The sequence below is a fragment of the Oreochromis niloticus genome, linkage group LG10 (genome assembly GCF_001858045.2).
Source record: "Oreochromis niloticus isolate F11D_XX linkage group LG10, O_niloticus_UMD_NMBU, whole genome shotgun sequence".
Classification (NCBI taxonomy): Eukaryota; Metazoa; Chordata; class Actinopteri; order Cichliformes; family Cichlidae; genus Oreochromis; species Oreochromis niloticus.
In genome coordinates this window covers 7,682,701-7,701,682 of record NC_031975.2, presented here as the reverse complement: position 1 = coordinate 7,701,682, position 18,982 = coordinate 7,682,701, and the positions used below count along the sequence as shown (strand labels likewise).

Here is an 18,982-nt window from a genome sequence, read left to right as displayed (position 1 = left end):
CTTCACAGTGCACAGCAGCAGCCACATAAATAAAACTAAGCGAGCGCAGGTTCTAAAGAACAGGAGGATCTGCACTGTATGTCACTTTGACTGAGAGCAGGAAGGTAGTGGGTGATGAAGTGCATCTGTGTGAGAGCGGGCTCCAGGGTCACATGTCTTTGTGTCCTGCTCTTTGAATGGGTTTTGCCCTCCTGGTCCTTCTGGCCCCAGCTTTCCTGTTGGTACAGGTAGAGCTAATCACAGACCGCAGTACTGGGTGCATGCAGTCGGCGCTGAATAAAACATGGAGTGAAAAATTTAATCAAGAGAGGGCATCTGTGGCTGTCTCTGTCTGCTGGTACCAACACTCGAGCCATTCACCACATGTGTCCTCATACTAATGACAAGCCTAAAAGGAGGCAGAGGGCAACCTCTTTTCATAATCAAAGTGTTTTTATTCATGACATGTCTATTAATTAGTTTGGAATAGTCTGAACCGTGTGCTCAGGAGAATTTAAATTGGCTGAAGAGGATTTGCCCTTTCTCTGTTGAGCCAATGATTTCTTGGCGTGTCTTTATAACCAGGGAGGGATAAAGAGGGGGAGAAAAGGAGACAAAGAGATAGAATGGGTGTGTGTCTATATCCTTCTGTTCCTCTATCTTTTTTCCCTCTCTCTCTAACTCATGGAGCCTATAAATCACTGGGGGCACCAAAATTGAAACTGTCAGCGGTGTTTGCCTTGTTTCATTGTATCTAAGCTAGGTGTGTGTATTATAAAGAAGGATACCTTAACACATTCCAATTTCTCCTTCTGCTTGATTTGATATGTTATCAAAAAATGAGCTGTGAAAGTTAGAAATGTGTTACAAAAGTATTAAACAACCTCAAGAAGGCTGCTTTCAACTGACAGATTGTGTTATATTTTGCAAGAGAAAGGTGGAAGAAAATGAGTGTAAAAAGTCAGTAAAATCAAAAAGTAATGTCATGAAATTTTCTCTCATAAATGTATTATGTGGAACAACACTAGGGTCTTGAGAGAAAAACTAATTACAAACCTTACTGCCTTGTAGGATTGTGTGCTATCTTAGAACCCTTCACCCATGTTTTATTCAGCTGTAACAATTGGCATGACTTAGATAATTAAATGCCTTCTCTCTTGGCTTAATCTCTATCATCATCTGTGTCTCCCCTCAACAGAAAAGATGCTATTAACGACCATTTATGTCTGCTGCCATTAAAACATTGCCTCAACTTATGCGACTGTACAATCTGGCTCAGTGGTATTTGTCTGCCTTCATTCCAACTGTGAATCAGCGGCAGGATCCGATTGAGAAGCGCAACAATGGAGCCGTGTAAACAACCTGTGTCTGGTACAGTTAACAAACAGGCGTGCCGTATTGACACTTGTCAAGACATAATCAGCAGTGATGTTTTAGTCATGGTGAAGGATGAAACAGGAGGCAAATTGTTTGCTAATTCTCATTTCACACTCCCAATGTAAAATCAGCCCGGCACACGGAGCGCCGGTTCCTCTACACGCACAATGGCCTGGCTCACTGCATAACACCAAATTATCTTTCCCCCGGCTTAATTATTCATTAGGCAAACATAATTAATTTAAGAAGCTTCTCTCACAGGAAGTGTTTCAAATAAAGGCCAGAAGGACAGCTTTCTGCTTAATCATTAACTGAATGCCGAGCATAGCCAAGAACCTGCGAGGGTCTAAACGCTTTATAAAATATAAACTTAATGTGAGATAATATTTTCTTTTCTTCGACGCTCTCCGAAATGTGCTGCAGCTATTGATTTGGCTGATGAAGCCAGAAAAACCTCCAAAGTTAAAATTCTCAAACTTTAATGTGAGTGAGTCAAATGTGGCCGCCATACTCATATTAGCAACGGGTGAAATCGTTACACAATTTTTATTTTTTTCTTTCTTGACTTAAGAAGCAGATGTATCATTTTCAAGTTCTAATTTGCGCACATCATTTAGCAGACCTCATGTTGTCTCGCAGCGTCTGACAGGGGCCATGAAGCCTGTGTGACTGAGGGGATGCGAGACCCACATAGAGGGATTTACTTCTGCCGCTTTTCTGAGCAGATCTATCTCCAACCCTACGCATTTACCAGAAAAAAAACACCCTAATTACACACACTGCATACACAGGCACGCGCACACACACACACAAACTTTGCCCTCTGTTCTCCTCCTCCTTTATCTCTCCTTCCTTCCCTCAATCTTCCTGACTCTAACGGAAGCGTCTCAGAGAGAAGGAGCGGGCTTTGATGTATCTTCTCCATGATTCTGAGCTTTCAGATCAAGGGGCTGTTTGTCTTCAAGCTCACCAAATCCTCAGACGGCCTGAGACAAAGAGCAAACATACTGAAGTGCCTTTCCAGATCCATTTGCGTAATGGCAGAGCTGTCTGCTGTATGCATGCACTGACCCTTTTTTTTTGTTTTGTTACAACCTTTTATGCCACTCTGCTCCAGCAATCGTTCCATACTTTTTGTATGCCGTGTTATTATTTTTTTTACTCTGCCTACTGCTTTTTCGGCTTTGATGAGATGTTTTAATTAAAGGATGAGGGCTCCTTAATGTTTTTACTATTGTTTGCATCCGCTTTATTTCAACTAAAGTTTCTTCCAGCAATTACTTTCTGCAGGCTAACAAGCCACACTCATATCACCATGGAAACAGCCAGATTGGTGTTTTGGGTTGGGGTTTTTTTTTTTTTCTTCCCCCACCCCCGAGGATCTATTAAAACACTTCTTTTCTGAGAATCCATTCATGAGTCAATGAAAGGGTTGAATATGACACCTGCTTTGTCTGCCAGTGTGTGGCTTGGTCAATAAGTTTTGTTTTAGCTTCTTCAAAGCAAACCGTAAAGACAGACAGATCGTTTTGCTCATAATAGATTTTTGCGAGGGAAAAGAAAATTGACTATTTCAAAATGTGTTTGTTTATTTAGAAGGTAAAGGGGTGTTTTCTCTTTTTTTGTCCACAGAAACATTTCATGTTTTGAAATATTTTGTCTGTGCGTTGCAGTTTTAGCTGTTAAACACACAGTGCGTTTAATAGGTAACTTAATCGTGTTTCTTTTTTTCCTGTTGTTGTGTTTGAAAGAAAAAAGATGAATTATGACACTGAAACAGTAAACATGTGAAAGCTGCACTCACCAGTGAGTTAACAGTGTTTTTGTTTTATTTGTTGTTTTGTTTCCTGTAGTATTTTGAAAGCTCAAATGTCAGTACTTCCTGTCTTCCCTCCTTTGTTTGGTGTATTTATAGTCCATGCGGCGCCCTCAGTTCGTCTGTGTTTATCTCAGCGTGTGATATGTTAACCACAGGATTTGTTGTTGCCTTTTGTTGTACTTGTTCATTTGGACTCTGCTCCCACCACTTCCCGACTTTTATCTGGCTTATTTTTGTAACCTTTATTGAAAAACTTGTAAAGGGTGCCTTTGGTTTTGTGCACACTGCCTGCAGTGTCCTGCGTCTGGTTCCTCCCTCCTCACTGAACCGTGTATGCAGTATGTTTTAAAAGGAGTGAAATGTCAACCAAAGATAAATTTAACACATCTTAACCTCAACATTGCAACGAGCCATTATAGAACATTTTTTAAGTCGGTGAAACATCTGAAACACTCTGTTAAATAAGATCCAATATCTGTTAACTACCCAAAATACCCAATAAATTATATTTGGTACCATTTGTTTTTCTTTCCTTTTTGATAAAGGAAAGAAAATCAGCTTTTAGGGCTGAATCAGGTGACCCTGCATTGCAATAGGCCTAGGCTGTTGGGGGCTTCTTTACTCACTTCTTTTCACTGTGTGTGTTTATACACCAATTTACATTTAATTATTAGTTATTATTCATCTCTGGCTCTCTTCCACAGTGAGTCTTTATTCTGTCTCCCTCCCCTCAACCCCACCCACTAACTGGTCACGGCAGATGGCTGCCCTTCCCTGTTTCTGGTTCTGCTGGAGGTTTTTCTTCTCGCCGTTACCAAATTCTTGCTCAGAGCAGGTTGTCTGATTGTTGGGGTTCTCTTTCTATTATTGTAAAGTCTTTACTTTATAATATAAAGTGACATCAATTTTGTGTCTAGTAACCATCTAATCCCTGAAATCCCTATGTTTGAACTCAAATTTGACTCTCAATTAGTCTGTATATTTCTCTTTATAAGAATTTGAACTGACTGTAGTAGGAAATGCTTATTCATCAGTCCCAGTGGTTTAAGGGGTAACCTTTCTCTTTCTTTTACAGTTGAGTGCATTCAAGTCAAGTCTGTGGTTAACTTTGTTAAGAGTTTCGAAGGTTAAAACAACAGGGTGGTAGGTTGCACAGAGCACACTCAGAAATGGCAAGGGATGCTGAGACATAGCTCACATACAGACAATGAAAGGAAAAGAAACAGAATAAAATGACTCCAAAATCACAGCAGAAGTTTAATCCAATTTTCCTGGCAGTCAAAGCTGTGCAGAAACCACTGTGGTTTGTCCCCTATAAAAGCCACAGGGATGGCTATATGCCATCCAAATACCATCAGGCAATCCCGAATCACCAAAAGCAGAATAAATCAATAATCTAACAAGAAAGACCGATTTAAAGGGAATCCGCTGCACACGAAAAGAAGTAAAAATCGATGTGACCAAGTAAAAACAGGCATGGACTGAAAGGAATGAAGCAATCTCCCTTTTGTTCCAGGGTTGATTTTCAAGTTACATTGTGGATTATTATTCAAAAGTAGACCTTTCTAGAGTTGTTCCCAAAACCTAAAAATATAAATACACAGAAAGAAAACACAGATCTCAAACCATTAGATCATTATTCCACATTCATCATGCTAGTAAAGCATTACATAGTTTTGTAGACTAACTTGCATTACTTAAAGAGAGAGAGAGCTCCTGAGGCGGTGTGTATGAACATCCTGCACAGAAACTGTGGCAGATATAAACTGATATTTGTGAAGGGAGAAAGCTCAGTACAAATGTACACATCTCACGCACAATTCAGACCATTCTTACACAAATATTTTTAAGCAAGTCAAGCCTGTTACGATAAAGTGGAAATGGAAAAGCAAAGCAAGACAGAATTTAACTTGAAACAGGCAATTTCACAGATCTTGCATTTAATATATATTTTGTTTTCACACACACAGTCACACGCACTCACAATCCCATATTAATATCTGCAATTTTTCATATCGAATCTGTATTTTAAATAATTGGGATGAGCGTTTTTTATTTTAAAGCTTTGCCCTTAACTCCCAAAGCTAAAGCCTTTTATTTCCTGTCCTGAGTTTTTGTTCTGCTTGTGATTTCAAAACACCACCAGATAAAACATTTCATTTCAGCACTTCACAACTGTCCCCAATTTGCTGAAATCACATTTCTTCTTTTTTGCTGTTGTTTTCAGCACCATGTCTAATAGCATGTGGTGCAAATGGCGTTTTTTACATACAAATGACTAATTAAAGGAGCATCCACATCTGTCTAATATGGGAATGGAAACCAGGCTAGTGCACGTGCGTACTATTTCCCGATTACTGAGATTTATAAGAGGACCAAACACACGCACGGCTTAATAAATCACACGAATAGAATAGTTTTGCCCATTTCTGCCTCTATGCGTACACACGGCTTTCATCTGGAATCTACACAGAGTTTTAGGCATCAGGTCCCTGGACCAGAGCCAGGGAGCGTCCCTACAGCCTCTCAGCAGAAACAGCTTTGTCAAACTCAGTTAGCCGCCTCTGAGGGGAAACACCTCTTTCCACAGTAATACACCAACTATTCACATCATGTCCCTGCCTCTGCCTGAGCTACCTCATCAATCCACACAGCAACAAAGGTAAACAGCCTCACACCTTCCAAACAGAGGCCTGTGCTACTTTGTTGACACAATGTATGTGCAAACCGCCTGCACAGAGGGTAAGCTTCTCACAGGACAGGCTGAGCTTCATTTACAGAGGGTAATTGCACTGGAGCCAAGTGGTGCACTTTTGTGATGAGATTTTTTTTTCCAGCTTTACTAAAACCTTCTAGAACCTCTGGGTTTGTCTACTCGCCAAGCGAAACTATGACAGGGGTAAACAACAAATTCAGCTCAACGCAAACATGTCACCTACGAGCTGGAATGGCCGCTGACATTGAAAGGCTATTTACCAACTGCCCTGCTGCTGTGTACATGCACGAAATGACATTTTCAGCTTTTAGTTATGTTGCCCGTTGCTAATTCAACACGGTGTCTTTGTTATTGCTTACCCAAACAATATTGCCAAATAATAGCTGGGATATCCTAAATTTGATATAAGAAAATAGATGTTGGGGATCCCCCATTACTCTGGCTTATTTTTCCTCCATGTCTTTGTAACTCTGCTCCCAGTTTTGCACCCTCCTTGTCAAATTGTTTATTACCAGCTATACCTCAGGGGAGCCAAGGCCCAATCCTTAGTGTGAAAACAAAGGATACACTCTAACAGCTTTGTTCTTTGAAGATGTTCTAGTCTTCACATTGAAATATGTGACTTTTATGCTACACTATATATGAGTTCAATGTCAGCAAAAAAAAAGAAAAGAAAAGCAGAGCTACCTATGCAAAAAGAGAAAACAGAAAAGAACAAAAACGGAGAATGAGAAAGACAGGATGCACTGGAGAGTCTAACCCAGTCATTACTTCAAGAGTTGCACTCGTGTGTTGCAAATTCCCTTTTTGCTCCTTTTGTCCTGGTGAAAAATATGTGGCTGTGGAAGCATATTCCATGTAAAACAGAGTGATAGAAACAGCGAGCTATGCGAGAGTGGCTGGTAGTAGCGTGGACACTTACTCATAAAAATACCCCGTGTGAGGATTTTCTTTGCCTTCTTCGAGGCTGCTTGCAGATAAGCATCTTGGTATTTTTGTTTCTGCAAAACAGGCTTCACTGAATTCTATGCCGCTGATGTTGATATTCAGGAGAGAAGGTCAGCCAAGAGCTCGTCTGCTTAAATGGGGGCAGGCACAATGTATGTGTATTAATCACTTTGGAAAGTTGCTTGACAGCTATGGAAGTGTTATCAGTGGTGGAGTGGCTAATGCAGAACTTTGACAAGTGAAAGGTTGCTGGTTCAATTCCAGTCAGGCATGCTAATCTCTTCAAACATGTGGAGCTACTTGCTGTGGCATCCCCTTGTAGCAAGGGAAAATCCCAAAGTAGCCTCATTTTAGAGATTTGGAGTGGATCTTTGAGAGTGACCACAAACATCCCTCTAGGTATTAATCTGGAGCATTTCATTTCCTTGCTATTATTTCATATTTAGAGAACATTTGTCCTTTGTCTTTCTGCCATTTTCTCCTTTGAGCTAAAAGCTGTTAAGTCTCTCCAAAGACTTCCTGCCAACTCCTAATTCCTATAGTCTCACCTTAGGAGTTCTCTAGAGAACTAAGATGCTTTGTGATTAACTTGTATCTTTAAGACGACCTCAACCTCAAGGGGAATTCTTCGAAAAGGTCAAAATTCTAATAATATTATCACCAGAGGCAACTCTTTGTACTAGAAAGCTTTTCAAAATATGAACTCTGCTTTGTTTCCCTTTCCAGATTCTGCCCAAGAGTATTTATTCAGAGACTCTGAGATATGTAACAGCTCATTATGTGCTTGCCCCGGTGCAGCAAAAAGACTCACCCATAGGGTGCTTTTCATTATGCAAACTTATGCTTCCTCTCTCCTCCCATGATTCCCCGTATGCCATCATGGAGGATCTTTCAATCCTTTAATTGCACTTTGGGAAGATGCTGAGCAAGAAGGAAGTGAAGAAATTCAAAGTCGCTCTCCCCTGTAGAGAAATGTTGTATGTAGTCATATGGACATGTAGACATATAAATGTAGACCCTCCACATGTTCATAATTAACTGGTATGACTTTAGACTGATGCAGTGGAACTAACAGTTGACTCATTCAGCAGGCATTTCAGCTAAAGTTTTCATGTATGTTACATTTTCTTCATTGTATCAACCATGATGAATGGTCAGAGGTTTGACATGTTGCAAACTGCTTAAGCTAGCACAACTGCAGTCAAAGGCTAACCTGTCAACATACTAGACAAATAAGTGCATCGTGTAGTACATGAAAGAGTATTCAGCGCATCAAAACATCAGAAAAGATCTCACTATTCAGAATTATATTCCTTTTCTAGTCTTTTCAACTGCCCGAGTGAGTCAGAGTGCACAAAAGGAATCTGCACATCAATAACTTTATTTTTACACATGTCAAAATGTCTTCAGTTAATAAACCTGTCCACAATGTACTCAGTGTACAAGAACTGCGTGCATTCACAAGGGCAAATAAAAAAAATGTGCATACAGATTCTTTTTTTCAGATTTATAAAGCGTTCAGCGTTCAGCCCCTAGTGTCCACACTATTCCACTAACCTGAGCACCTGTGACTCATCCCCTAACCGGCTTTTTTGACCTGCTGCTTGTGTCCCCAGCTGCATCTTCTTATTTTTCCTGCTTCCCTTATCTGTTTTACAGCTGTGTGTTTGCCCGTTTGATTCCCGTTGTTACCTGTTTACTGCCTGTGCTTTCTCTGTTTTCTAGAATTTTTTTTGTTTATAATTTTCTTGTCATATCAAGTCCTCTTCCTCAATCTCTGCCTTCCTGTCTGCATGTTGCAAGTTTGATTCAACAAAGCAGTCACCATCTAGGCCTGATGCAGAATCGTGCATGAACAGGATTGCAATGAAGCAATGTTAAATCACTGAAAGTATTTGCATTTGTAGAAATTCTACTTGTTAAACTTATACACATTATATTAATGGTATTTATTTTTTTCATTTTCCTGTAACCAAAAAGTTGGCGAGCACACTAAGCTCCCAGAGGAGCTGAGAAATCAAGATAGTAAGTAAAAAGACATAACGATCTGATTGTAGCAATATTCAAACTATAGTTATACATAAGACATTTACATTACAAGCATGGTTGGGTTGATAATACTGTTTTGCAGTATATTTCAATAGCTCACTTCCACAATGGGATCTTTTCAAGCAGGTGATTTTTCTTTTATGTTCTTATTATATGAGAGCATGACAGAAAATGTGATGTTATCTGGATTACAGTTAATTTACAGCTGTTCTCATAAAAGGAATGATGTTAACACTTTATCACAAGGGAGAGCACTGCAAAAACTGGTATAAAAATATCTGGCTTATTCCCACCCAGCCAGATCTTGAGCACTTTGGGGGTTTTGTGTATACACTATGTGTGAGGTCTTGTCTGGTCATTGCAATGCTGATCGCCTACTGTCAGATTTCCTTTTCTGTCTCTCTTTGCCTTAATAATTCAGATTTAATCTTTCAAAATACACAACAAGGCCTCATGGACTGAATACATACACTCCAAGCTACTAGGCTATGTTAAAAACGTCTAGGTCAAATGAGAAGTCAAAAAGGAATTTTTCATCTTAATGCAAAATGAAAAATTAAATAAAGATAAATTCACAGAAGAAAAACTACAAAAGAGAAAAAGAAAACGATTAAACAAATATACTAAGAAAGCATAAAAAAAGGCAAAGAGGTTATTTTTTTCAATTAGTGTCATTTAAAATTGAATAAAAGGAGTCATCATTTGTTTAAAAACTGATTACAGGTATTAGTTTTATGCCTGAGTTAGATTTTATTAGGGTATAAATTATGTTTAAGGGATTTAAATAATTTAAGATTCACATCGCATGAAAGCACAGGCCTTATAGGGCATCAGGGAATCCACATTTAGAAGGCAAACGGCTTAACTTAACAATGACAATATGTGCATAGACATATCCCTCTAAATACACTTATATTTCAATGCAAACACAATGGATTCACTAAATCAACATGCCAAAAAAAAAGAAAACAGAATCGTGAGCAGTTGAATGCAGGGAAATCACATCTTAATGCCATTTGAGCAGAGAAATCTCCAACAAATCAAATGCGGTGAATTCTTTTACAAAAACAAATGTAACAGGTACTTCAGATAAGTCATGTAGCCTGGACATTATCTGTGGTTTAATACTTAATGAGTGTTCCAAGTTATGTCTTTATTTCATGTCTTTGGAGAAAAAATCTGATTAACAAAAAGAAATGAGATATGAAAATAGTCACTCAGTGTGCATTCAGCATGGTAACATTGCCACTGTGGTAATTCTAACATGGAGGTACAATTTGTTTTTATTGTATTTATCTATTTATTTTATTTTATTTTTGGATCCCTGAATTAAATAAGCTGAAGGATTTACTGTTTCGTGGGCTTGCAAATTTAACTCATAGCTCACAATTTCTAAAAATAAAACATGTCTCTTCTATTGTTGTGTTGACCATAAGTTTAAGTTTATACAGAGACACTGATGTATATGATTGGTAAATGACTAGCCAATGCAGTGCCATGTAGAACTGGGCTCCTGTGGTCAGTGAAGCAGTAGTGTGAAAGTCTCCATTCCCATGTCCAACAAATTTTTGAACTAACAACCTGCCCTGCAGTTCATGCTAATACTTACATGTTGCTTCACAAACAGAGGCGTTAGCAGGATTGCACTGTGCACACACCTCTGTAAATACATCAGCAATCAACAGTTACACAATGGCTGTTGGAAAATGTTACTATATTGCCCAAAGCTATTATTCGGGGATTCACTAAGCATTTGTCCCAAATTCCATGCCAATGCAGCTGAAACACAAATATGCATGATAAGCAACAGAATGCAGAATGCACTGTTAAGGGGATTGTTGAGTCTGCAAAGCTTTTCTTTTTCCACTAGGACGCTACTAACCTTCTATTTCACACACCATCTAATGTCAGAAATGCACAAACCTGCTTTTGCAGCTAAGGGCTACAGTATAGTCCAGCAATCAATGACATGGTCTAACAGAGCCCCGGCTGTTCCCCGCTAACTAATCCATTTTTAAGGGTGAGTATTCTTTTTAAAGACTGCCTTACTGCTCTGACAGATGAGAGCGACCACAATCACCAAGAGAGAACCAGAGGCAGATGACTGCCTTATAACTGACAGCCAATTGCCTGACCACCAAGCAGCAGCTTGGACCGAAAATGTTCGATATCTTGAAGATGCCGGTCGATGTTAGAACTTGTAAATTATACACAAGGTCCTCTGGGATATGACTTCAATATATCTCAAAAGGCTTACAGTCAAAACGTGGCCCTTTCCTCCGTGTTGTCTGTATTGGAGATGTCACCGCACATATAAAATTTTTAAAATGTATGCATGGCTGCGATACTTTATAGCACTCAGCGATTCAAACTGATGGATGTTATTTCCACTGGAAAACTGCTTGGGTGAGCTTATAATGGCAGTTGAGAATATTTGTGCTTAAAATGACAGCGAGGAAGAAATACAATCAAAATCATTCCCTACCGTAAATGCTGTAACTTTTCCCACCGTCCTACACACTTTCTTTGCTTGTGTTTGTCTTTGACTATTTTCAATTACTTGGTGAGCAACTATCCCCTTCCTGGATCTATCCACAACATTGTTATCTTTCTCCGCTCCTTCTAATATGTTTACTCATCCTGATGAATTCAATTACATCTTTTCATAGGAAATTACTGTGGGGGTGGCTCAGCCTGCCAGAGGTCAGCACTAACTGTGAATACTAAAACTACTCCCCCAAACACATTACACAGCCTATTAGCTGCTGCTTTCCACACAGCACTCTCCGACCCTACATAAGCCTTTCCACTGCCACAGATGAAATGCTTTCTAGATGGGATCTGGCGTGGAGAAGAGGGGAAGAGAGCTGGAGCTGTCCCCAGGCCTAATCGTTTCGGAGAGCCATCCCCACTGCAGCCGCAAAACACGCCAGTCCTGATTAGGGAGGTGTGTACACAGCCAGGCAGAGTGTAAAAAGGTGCAGAAAGGAGGCTTGGCCTGGTGGTTGCTATTGCTATTGCGCCCACCAATCCATCCCATCCCCACCCTCCAGTGTACAACTGGCGAAATCGATAAGGCACAAGGCCAAAGGCAAAACAGGTACAAAGTAAGCCTTCGATGTAGTGCCTTGACAAAGTGGTCGACATCTCTTCATTTAGAGTTTTGCTACAGGGGCACTATTATTCACTTGATATAAATTAGACATGGATCCCCCTTCCCCAAATTAGCTCCGTACAGTTTCCTGCAGGGTCCTGCCCAAATCATCTACTGTAAAAGGGAGCATTCAGTCTCAGACTGCCTGGTCCCGCTCCGGAGGAAAACTCTCTCCTTTGCCGAGGATACGTGTTGACAATTTCCTTGTAAAAATGTTACTTGAACTCTCTTAAGAGGTGATTGTGTTAAGAAAAAAAACCCTCTCACATAATTATCTAGATGCAGGAACCCATTTCAGGTCTATCCAAACTGTCAGGCTGATTAAACAAACAGACTGTGAAACGCTATCAGCAAAAAAGCTAGTCTGAAATATAGACATATAGATAGATTGCATCTGATTGGGGCTGAAATGAGATCAGCTGCTATTAGCTGTAATGCTGTATGTGTGAAAAACAGTGGGTTAGTAATGTACAATTAGTAGATAAATAACTACTTAATATAGATTAGATAGATAGATAGATAGATAGATAGATAGATAGATAGATAGATAGATAGATAGATAGATAGATAGATAGATAGATAGATAGATAGATAGATTAGTATTAACTCAATTTATACCAATCCTGTGAATTTCATTTGAGCAGATGCAATTAAATTTAACATTTTAATATATTCATTGTACTTATGTAACAAAATCACATGGAAAATTTACATGTAACTAAATTTGGGCTGATTTTTTTTGTGTAGTGTAGATAGATAAATCAAATTGCATTGCATAAATCATAATTGGTAAATACTGTGCCTGTATTCTTTTAGCATGCTAGTGTGTATGTGATAATTTCCTTGTACAGGACTAAAGAGCGGCTTTGCTCAGTGCTTAAACTGCACTGGTTCTGTTGCTAAATTGTTTAATGGCTAAGTGACAACTGGTGTATGTTAGTGCTGATGAATATTAAAGCAAAACACACACACACACACGTGAGTGTGAATGTATGGCAGATAACATTTGTTTTCTTAGCTAACACATTAGTGCCATTGTATTGCTTTACACAGGTTAAGATTTAGAATAGATTAGTCCAATCCAATCGTTTTAGTATTAATAGAACCTGGCCTAAGGTGTGTTAACCACACAGTAACAAGATGCTGGGCAGTTAAAAACATGTCAAGTCATTTACACAGTTTTTATCTAGATTTGAAGTGTTAGTCACGCTATATGAAAGGCCTCATTTATTAAACAATCTAACAATCAGTTTTGATCTTAAGGACAAATTAAACAGATGAACTTCTCTCTCATCCCTTTCATTGAAGTCAAGACTTCATGTAAGCGATTATGTATCCATCCTTCATTCTCATACACACATCAGTCACGGTTTTGTGTTTCTACCCATTCACTACACCAAAGACAGACTCTCAAGCCGCGTGTTATGCTTTGTTTGTCACCCCACGACTTAATCCACTGAATAATATGTTACCTAGCATTACCTCTGCCATTGCTGTAATCTCATCTTCCGTGAAGTTCGCTTTTCTGTTTTGGTTTATGGCTGTTTCACACTAAACCCTTATTCGTGCAGGCATTACATCAGGAAAAATCGCAAGACAGCTGTTGTCACTTTAAGTTGATTGAGATTTATCGATTCATAAACCTGCTTAACCAATGTTTTTTGGTTTGGGGGTTTTTTTATGCTCAGCATCTTTCATGAATCAAACATGAGCACGCTACCAGGAATGATCTTAAGACAAGTATAAATCTGAGTGCATTTTTATAAATGAGTCTCCAGCTGTTAGAGAAGTATCCCAGCAATACGGTGATGAAATCCAAAAAAAAAAAAAAATCCTTCCAAAAATAGCCATTTGCCTTTCACAAATAAAGCCTCCACACTTTTCGAGGAAGAAAATATATGAGGCAATGAGTCAAATTAGGATGCATAGAACATTCTCACAGAGCGAGAAAGGCATTTGCACATGAAGAGTTGAAAATGAGTCGCATTCAGCCAAGCTGTGAGCTCCACCTAGGAGGCAGTGAAAGAGACTGAGACAGGCACAGAGAGGGACTGAGGCAGGCAAGCAGGCGCCAAGCCTTGAAGAGGGGCATTCTGGCATAATGACTCTCATTTACCATTGACAGGCCTTGGGAAAGTTAAACTAATTATGACAGCACACAGATGCTGAATAGCCCTTGATGAAGTTAATAACTGGCAATCCAACAAACAGGTGTTGAATGATTTCTGTTACCTCCCCTGGAATTATAGGATGTTTGGATTTTTTTCCGCTCGTAGCAGCAATCTACCCAAAGGCAGAATTATGCCACCTTATAACCATGATCTTGGCAAACTGTGTGAATATGTCAATGAGAACAACACATACAACGATGGAAGACAGAAAGCTTGTTCTGTAACCTGTACCATTAGTATGACAAACAGGAAGAATTGCCACCGAGTTGAATGTGCATACAAAAAAAAATTGCTTGAAATGAAAGGCGCTTCATTGTGCTGTAGTGGTAACAGGTGTCAGCACAAAAGCATAAGCACGGAAACGTGTTTCATCCTTCCTGTGAGTCCAACATTTCAGTATCTGGCGGTGGTTTTAATATGCATCTCATCCATTATTAAGACCAAATAAAGACATTTTCATTTATAACACACATCAGTTTTAAGGACTACAGCAGGGTAAATGTTAGTGGTGTTGGTGTAAAATTGTTGCTTTACATTATCTAATCTCCCATAAAGTGAATAATATTATTATCAGCCTATGACTGTTTTATCGACAGGATACGTGACACTTAATATTATATTTTCAAACAACAAAGATTTACAAAATTCAACATACATTCTTAAAATCAACAGCGGTGTGTCAATGAGAGTTCTGTCTGCCAGGAGGAGATCGCCACTGATTTAATGAACTTCAGAATACATAAAACACATCTCCTGCAACTCCCAGATCACTACAGATCATTATTAACAGGCAGGGATAATGTGCATGCATAAAGATAATAGGCTCAGCTGAATGTCATTAAATTGTGTAACACTTTAAGTTTCACACCAGGGCCAACAGAAACTTTGCACACTAAATGACTGCACAATGAGCTATTTAACATCTGCCGGCATCTTATTAGGCATACTTGTTTGAATACTCTTGGAAAAAATTCAGTTATTGCTTTGTTTTTGTTGGTAATGACTTTGTAACAAGTCGAAATATAATATGCTTTTTTAGTACATTTTGATTTAGCAGACTGGCTTTTTTTAAGTAGATAAAGGAGGTTGTCACATGTGGGCTTCTTTCTCTGGCTGCTTAGACTTTGTATGCAGTGCACTCCTCTAGCATTTCTTGCATGGCCTACAATGAGATTTGACCCAGCGCTAGAACGCGTTGTCGATCAGAGGGTAAATTTGATTTGTCACTGAATAAAAGTTCAAGCTGTTACCTTCTTGTTGTCTATCCAAGTCAGACCAGCAGACTTGTATATTAAGGCAATCAAAATCCTGCAGAGAGTGTAAGTGAGCACTGCATAGGGCTTGTTACCCTTTGACAACAAATATGATGAAAAATGCTGCTTCTTGTATTGTTCTCACGACACATATGCAGTAGTTTATAAAGTATGTTTAAATTGCAATCCATAAATGGCATTTTAATTATATTCAATATGATTTATAGATTTTTTTCTGCTTGTCTATTTATGAAGTGAGACTTTTTCGTAACACAGTGTCGGCTTGTCTGTGTTTAAGATGAAGAAAATGTAAGCATGGATATCTAAGTGTATATGTAAGTGTAAGGAAACCATGCAGAGTACACACAGAACTCCTGCAGATGTTTGAGGACAAACTAAAAGTAAATGCCTAATTAAAAGCATAGGATATACACAGGGGCTGTACAGGAAGGCTTTCCTCGTTGTTTTTGCAGGTAATGGTGCTTTTATTAGCTGGGAGGTTCTGGTCCGAATTTTAGCGATCCTCCCTCTGTCTCTCTCTGCAAATCACCCCTTATTAATGTGACGAAATAAAGGGCAGAGTAATACGTTTCCAAAGTAACATATGTAGGTGGATGATTTGAGTGCTGTTCGAAGGCCAGCACAAATATGTTTGGACTGATACTGTAATTATTATTAAGAGTCTTTTATACATCTTTACAATCTTTACGTCTACTGACTGAAACATTAGAGTCAAGCAAAAATCATAAATTAAATGAAAGTGTTTCATTAATAAATACCTGAGATTGATTTTTCTCTTGGAAAAAAAAAAGAAATCCAGTTCAGGTGGGAAAATAATGGCACGGTTCCAAAAAACTTGACAACAAAATGAATGGTTGTTTTTGTGTTCCCCCTGCAAGGTAAATTAATCAAGTTCATAATAACAAGTCATAGCACAAATGAGAGATTGGGACCTCTTCAAAACTACAAAGTCAATCATTCCTGTAACTGAGTACCCATTCAAAACTCCTGATAATGGCAAACTTTCAAGAATTAAAAATTGATATGCCCCACCTTGGAGAGTTTACTACAGTGTGAACATTTGCTGGGTAAGCAACAGCAGCTAATGGAAGCTGTTAAATTTTATTTTGCTCTAAAAATAATGCACCCTGCATTTCTCACTCTCCCTAGAGTTTCGAGCAGCGGGCGAATAGAGCAGGTGTGTGCCTGGGATCTGTGCAATCGTGAATCCGAAAACAGTCAAAAATTCACACATCTTTCAAAGCGGCATTGTTCTGTGCTCCACCATTGAGTGTGTATTTATTCACATGCTAATTAAGATTTAAACGCTCTAAATGTATTTCAGGTGTATCGAAAAGATCAGGATTTGAACTCTTATTATATAAAAATCATAAAAGGTCTATGCTGTCCTGTACAGCACACCTTTCTCCCACTAGATATTCAATCAGTTGATGTTTTGTTGATGGTGTAAAATATTGCTTCAGGCACTGGTGTGGAATTGCAGTTCAGTTTTCAAAGGGCTGAGATGTAATGACTGAACCAGCCCAGGCAGTATGAATGCACTCTCGCAGTTATTGCATTGTTTAGTAATCACTATTTGCTCGTGAATGTGTTCATTTTCAGCACCAAACGGACAACTTTCATAAAAGGCTTCATCACAAGAGGATGTACAGGGCCATTCGATTTGCCGGCATCTGTTTGACCCAGAACTTTACATGTTGCTCGCATTAGATAAAAATGGCAAAATAACATCCAGAAATCCTACTTTTATAATAAACTCATATGCATTTGTTTCACCTTGTGTTTTCTGTGAATTGCAAACTCAACATTCACTATTTCTGTGGTGGCTCTTGTCCATATCCAGTTACTTGAACAATAATAGATATACATCATTTCCACAAAAGAGGGCTGTGTGAGAGAGAGAGAGGGGGGGGGGGGGGGGGGGGGGGTGACAGTAAAGCTGTGCAGACAAGCGGAAACACAGATAGTGTCCAGCAGAAAGCATAGATGATGAGAGGGCAGGCCCACACTAGAGAAATAATTAGGACAAGGCCACTGTGCATGAATCCGTTGCAGCTTCCCACAAGCACTCATCTGTGTCAAACAGCTTGGTCAATAATCTTCAGCAATTCCCAAGGATTAGAGTCTTATTACCGAGCACCGTCTGTCACACAGACCTCAGCGCCCAAACAAGTCGCTTCCTGACTGCTTACTCCCACCGAATAAACATCCTGCTGGAAAATTGATCATTAGGTTCAGGTTCATCTTTATTGGTGTTTAGTTTTTGGTTGTCTTATTTAGCTTTCCTCTTGCCTGGTGGTGGTAGTCGTGGTTGGTTGAGCTGGGGAGAGAGGCTGTTTTCATGCTATTTATGTGGCCACGTGGATGTGTGTGTGTGTCTTTAGAACAAATTAAAGCCACTTTGTGTAAGTTGTGCTGGACAGCCTATTGTTATGTAACTGACTGTTAAACGCATTTCTCCAGTGATGCGCCACAACTTCTAATTGACCACGCTCTGTTTGCACTCATTTATTTGCCTCTCGCTTTAAATTCAGATTCCACTTCCCTCTATCGGTAGTTTACAGTGTACAGTAGAGAAAACAAACAGGACTATCCTCTCGCAACTTTTAGCCCAAGCAGTGCTGTAGTGCAGTACGTCACAAACTTAACAAAGATAACGAGTCATTCTGGAAACATTAACACTTGTATCACACTTGTAGATCTGAGAATCGTGAGCCCGGTGTCATTGAGCTCTGCCTTCGCTTTGTAGCCGACAGTTTCCCCCGAAATGAGGGGTGAAAAAAACATAAATTCTCCAGAAAAGTACAAAAGCACCAAGGCGCAAGTTCTTACCTTGCCCGCGGATTTCGGCCACGGTGGCGGCGAGAAGCAAAACCGTGCAGAGGGTCTGAAATTGGCAGCCTTGTTTCACGCACATGTCTACTAAAGTCGAGGTCGCTCTTCCCGTATCTACGGAGCACGTCCTTGTGTTAAGAAGAAGAAGAATACTTCCAGGGGAGGAAAAACAAAAAAAGAATAAAAACAAGCAAGGCGAGGACTTTAAACAAAGGCTCGCGGGATGCTCTCGCACTTCCTCAATAATTCGCCGACTGAAGACCGTCGAGAATAATCAAGTGAAATGCGGAGGTCCCTCTTTGATTTGGACGCTCAGTAAGCGGATTGCTGGCTGTGTGAGCTATCGGCACATGGAGAGGAAGGGGGGGAGAGAGAAAAAGGAAGCCGAGGATTCAGCACCGCGGACAGCTCCTAGCGTCTGTTGATGGAACAGCCTCAAAGTTAGCTGGAGGAAGAGGAATAACTGAGCTCAGTGCGTTTTCATTGAAGTCGTTCTTTCGGTCTTTAGAGCTTCTTGTGATGATGTTTTTCTTTTTAACAGCCTTCCTTTTAATCATCACAACAGCCACGTTCATGTTCAACAAGAGTATATAAAGATGGCATTTTTAGGGTAGCCTATACCAGACTTAATACTTGACTTATTCTCAGACTTCTGCTGTT

General features: G+C 39.5%; 1 protein-coding gene and 1 long non-coding RNA gene across 3 annotated transcripts in view; one reads left to right on the top strand and one right to left on the bottom strand.

Moving 5' to 3' along the window:
* The window catches only part of LOC102077993 (uncharacterized), a 31,653-nt gene extending 14,415 nt beyond the window's left edge, over positions 1-17,238 (top strand). For both annotated transcript variants that reach the window (XR_002063598.1, XR_003221953.1), the window contains exon 5: positions 17,090-17,238. This is a non-coding gene — a long non-coding RNA (uncharacterized LOC102077993). The remainder of the gene's footprint in view (positions 1-17,089) is intronic.
* LOC100703088 (seizure protein 6 homolog) overlaps positions 1-18,709 on the bottom strand; it is a 92,170-nt gene extending 73,461 nt beyond the window's left edge. The window contains 1 exon segment of the mRNA XM_003450463.5: positions 18,320-18,709. Coding sequence (XP_003450511.4) covers positions 18,320-18,404 — 85 coding nt within the window. The 5' untranslated portion in view covers positions 18,405-18,709.
* Between the last annotated feature and the right edge of the window lie 273 nt (positions 18,710-18,982).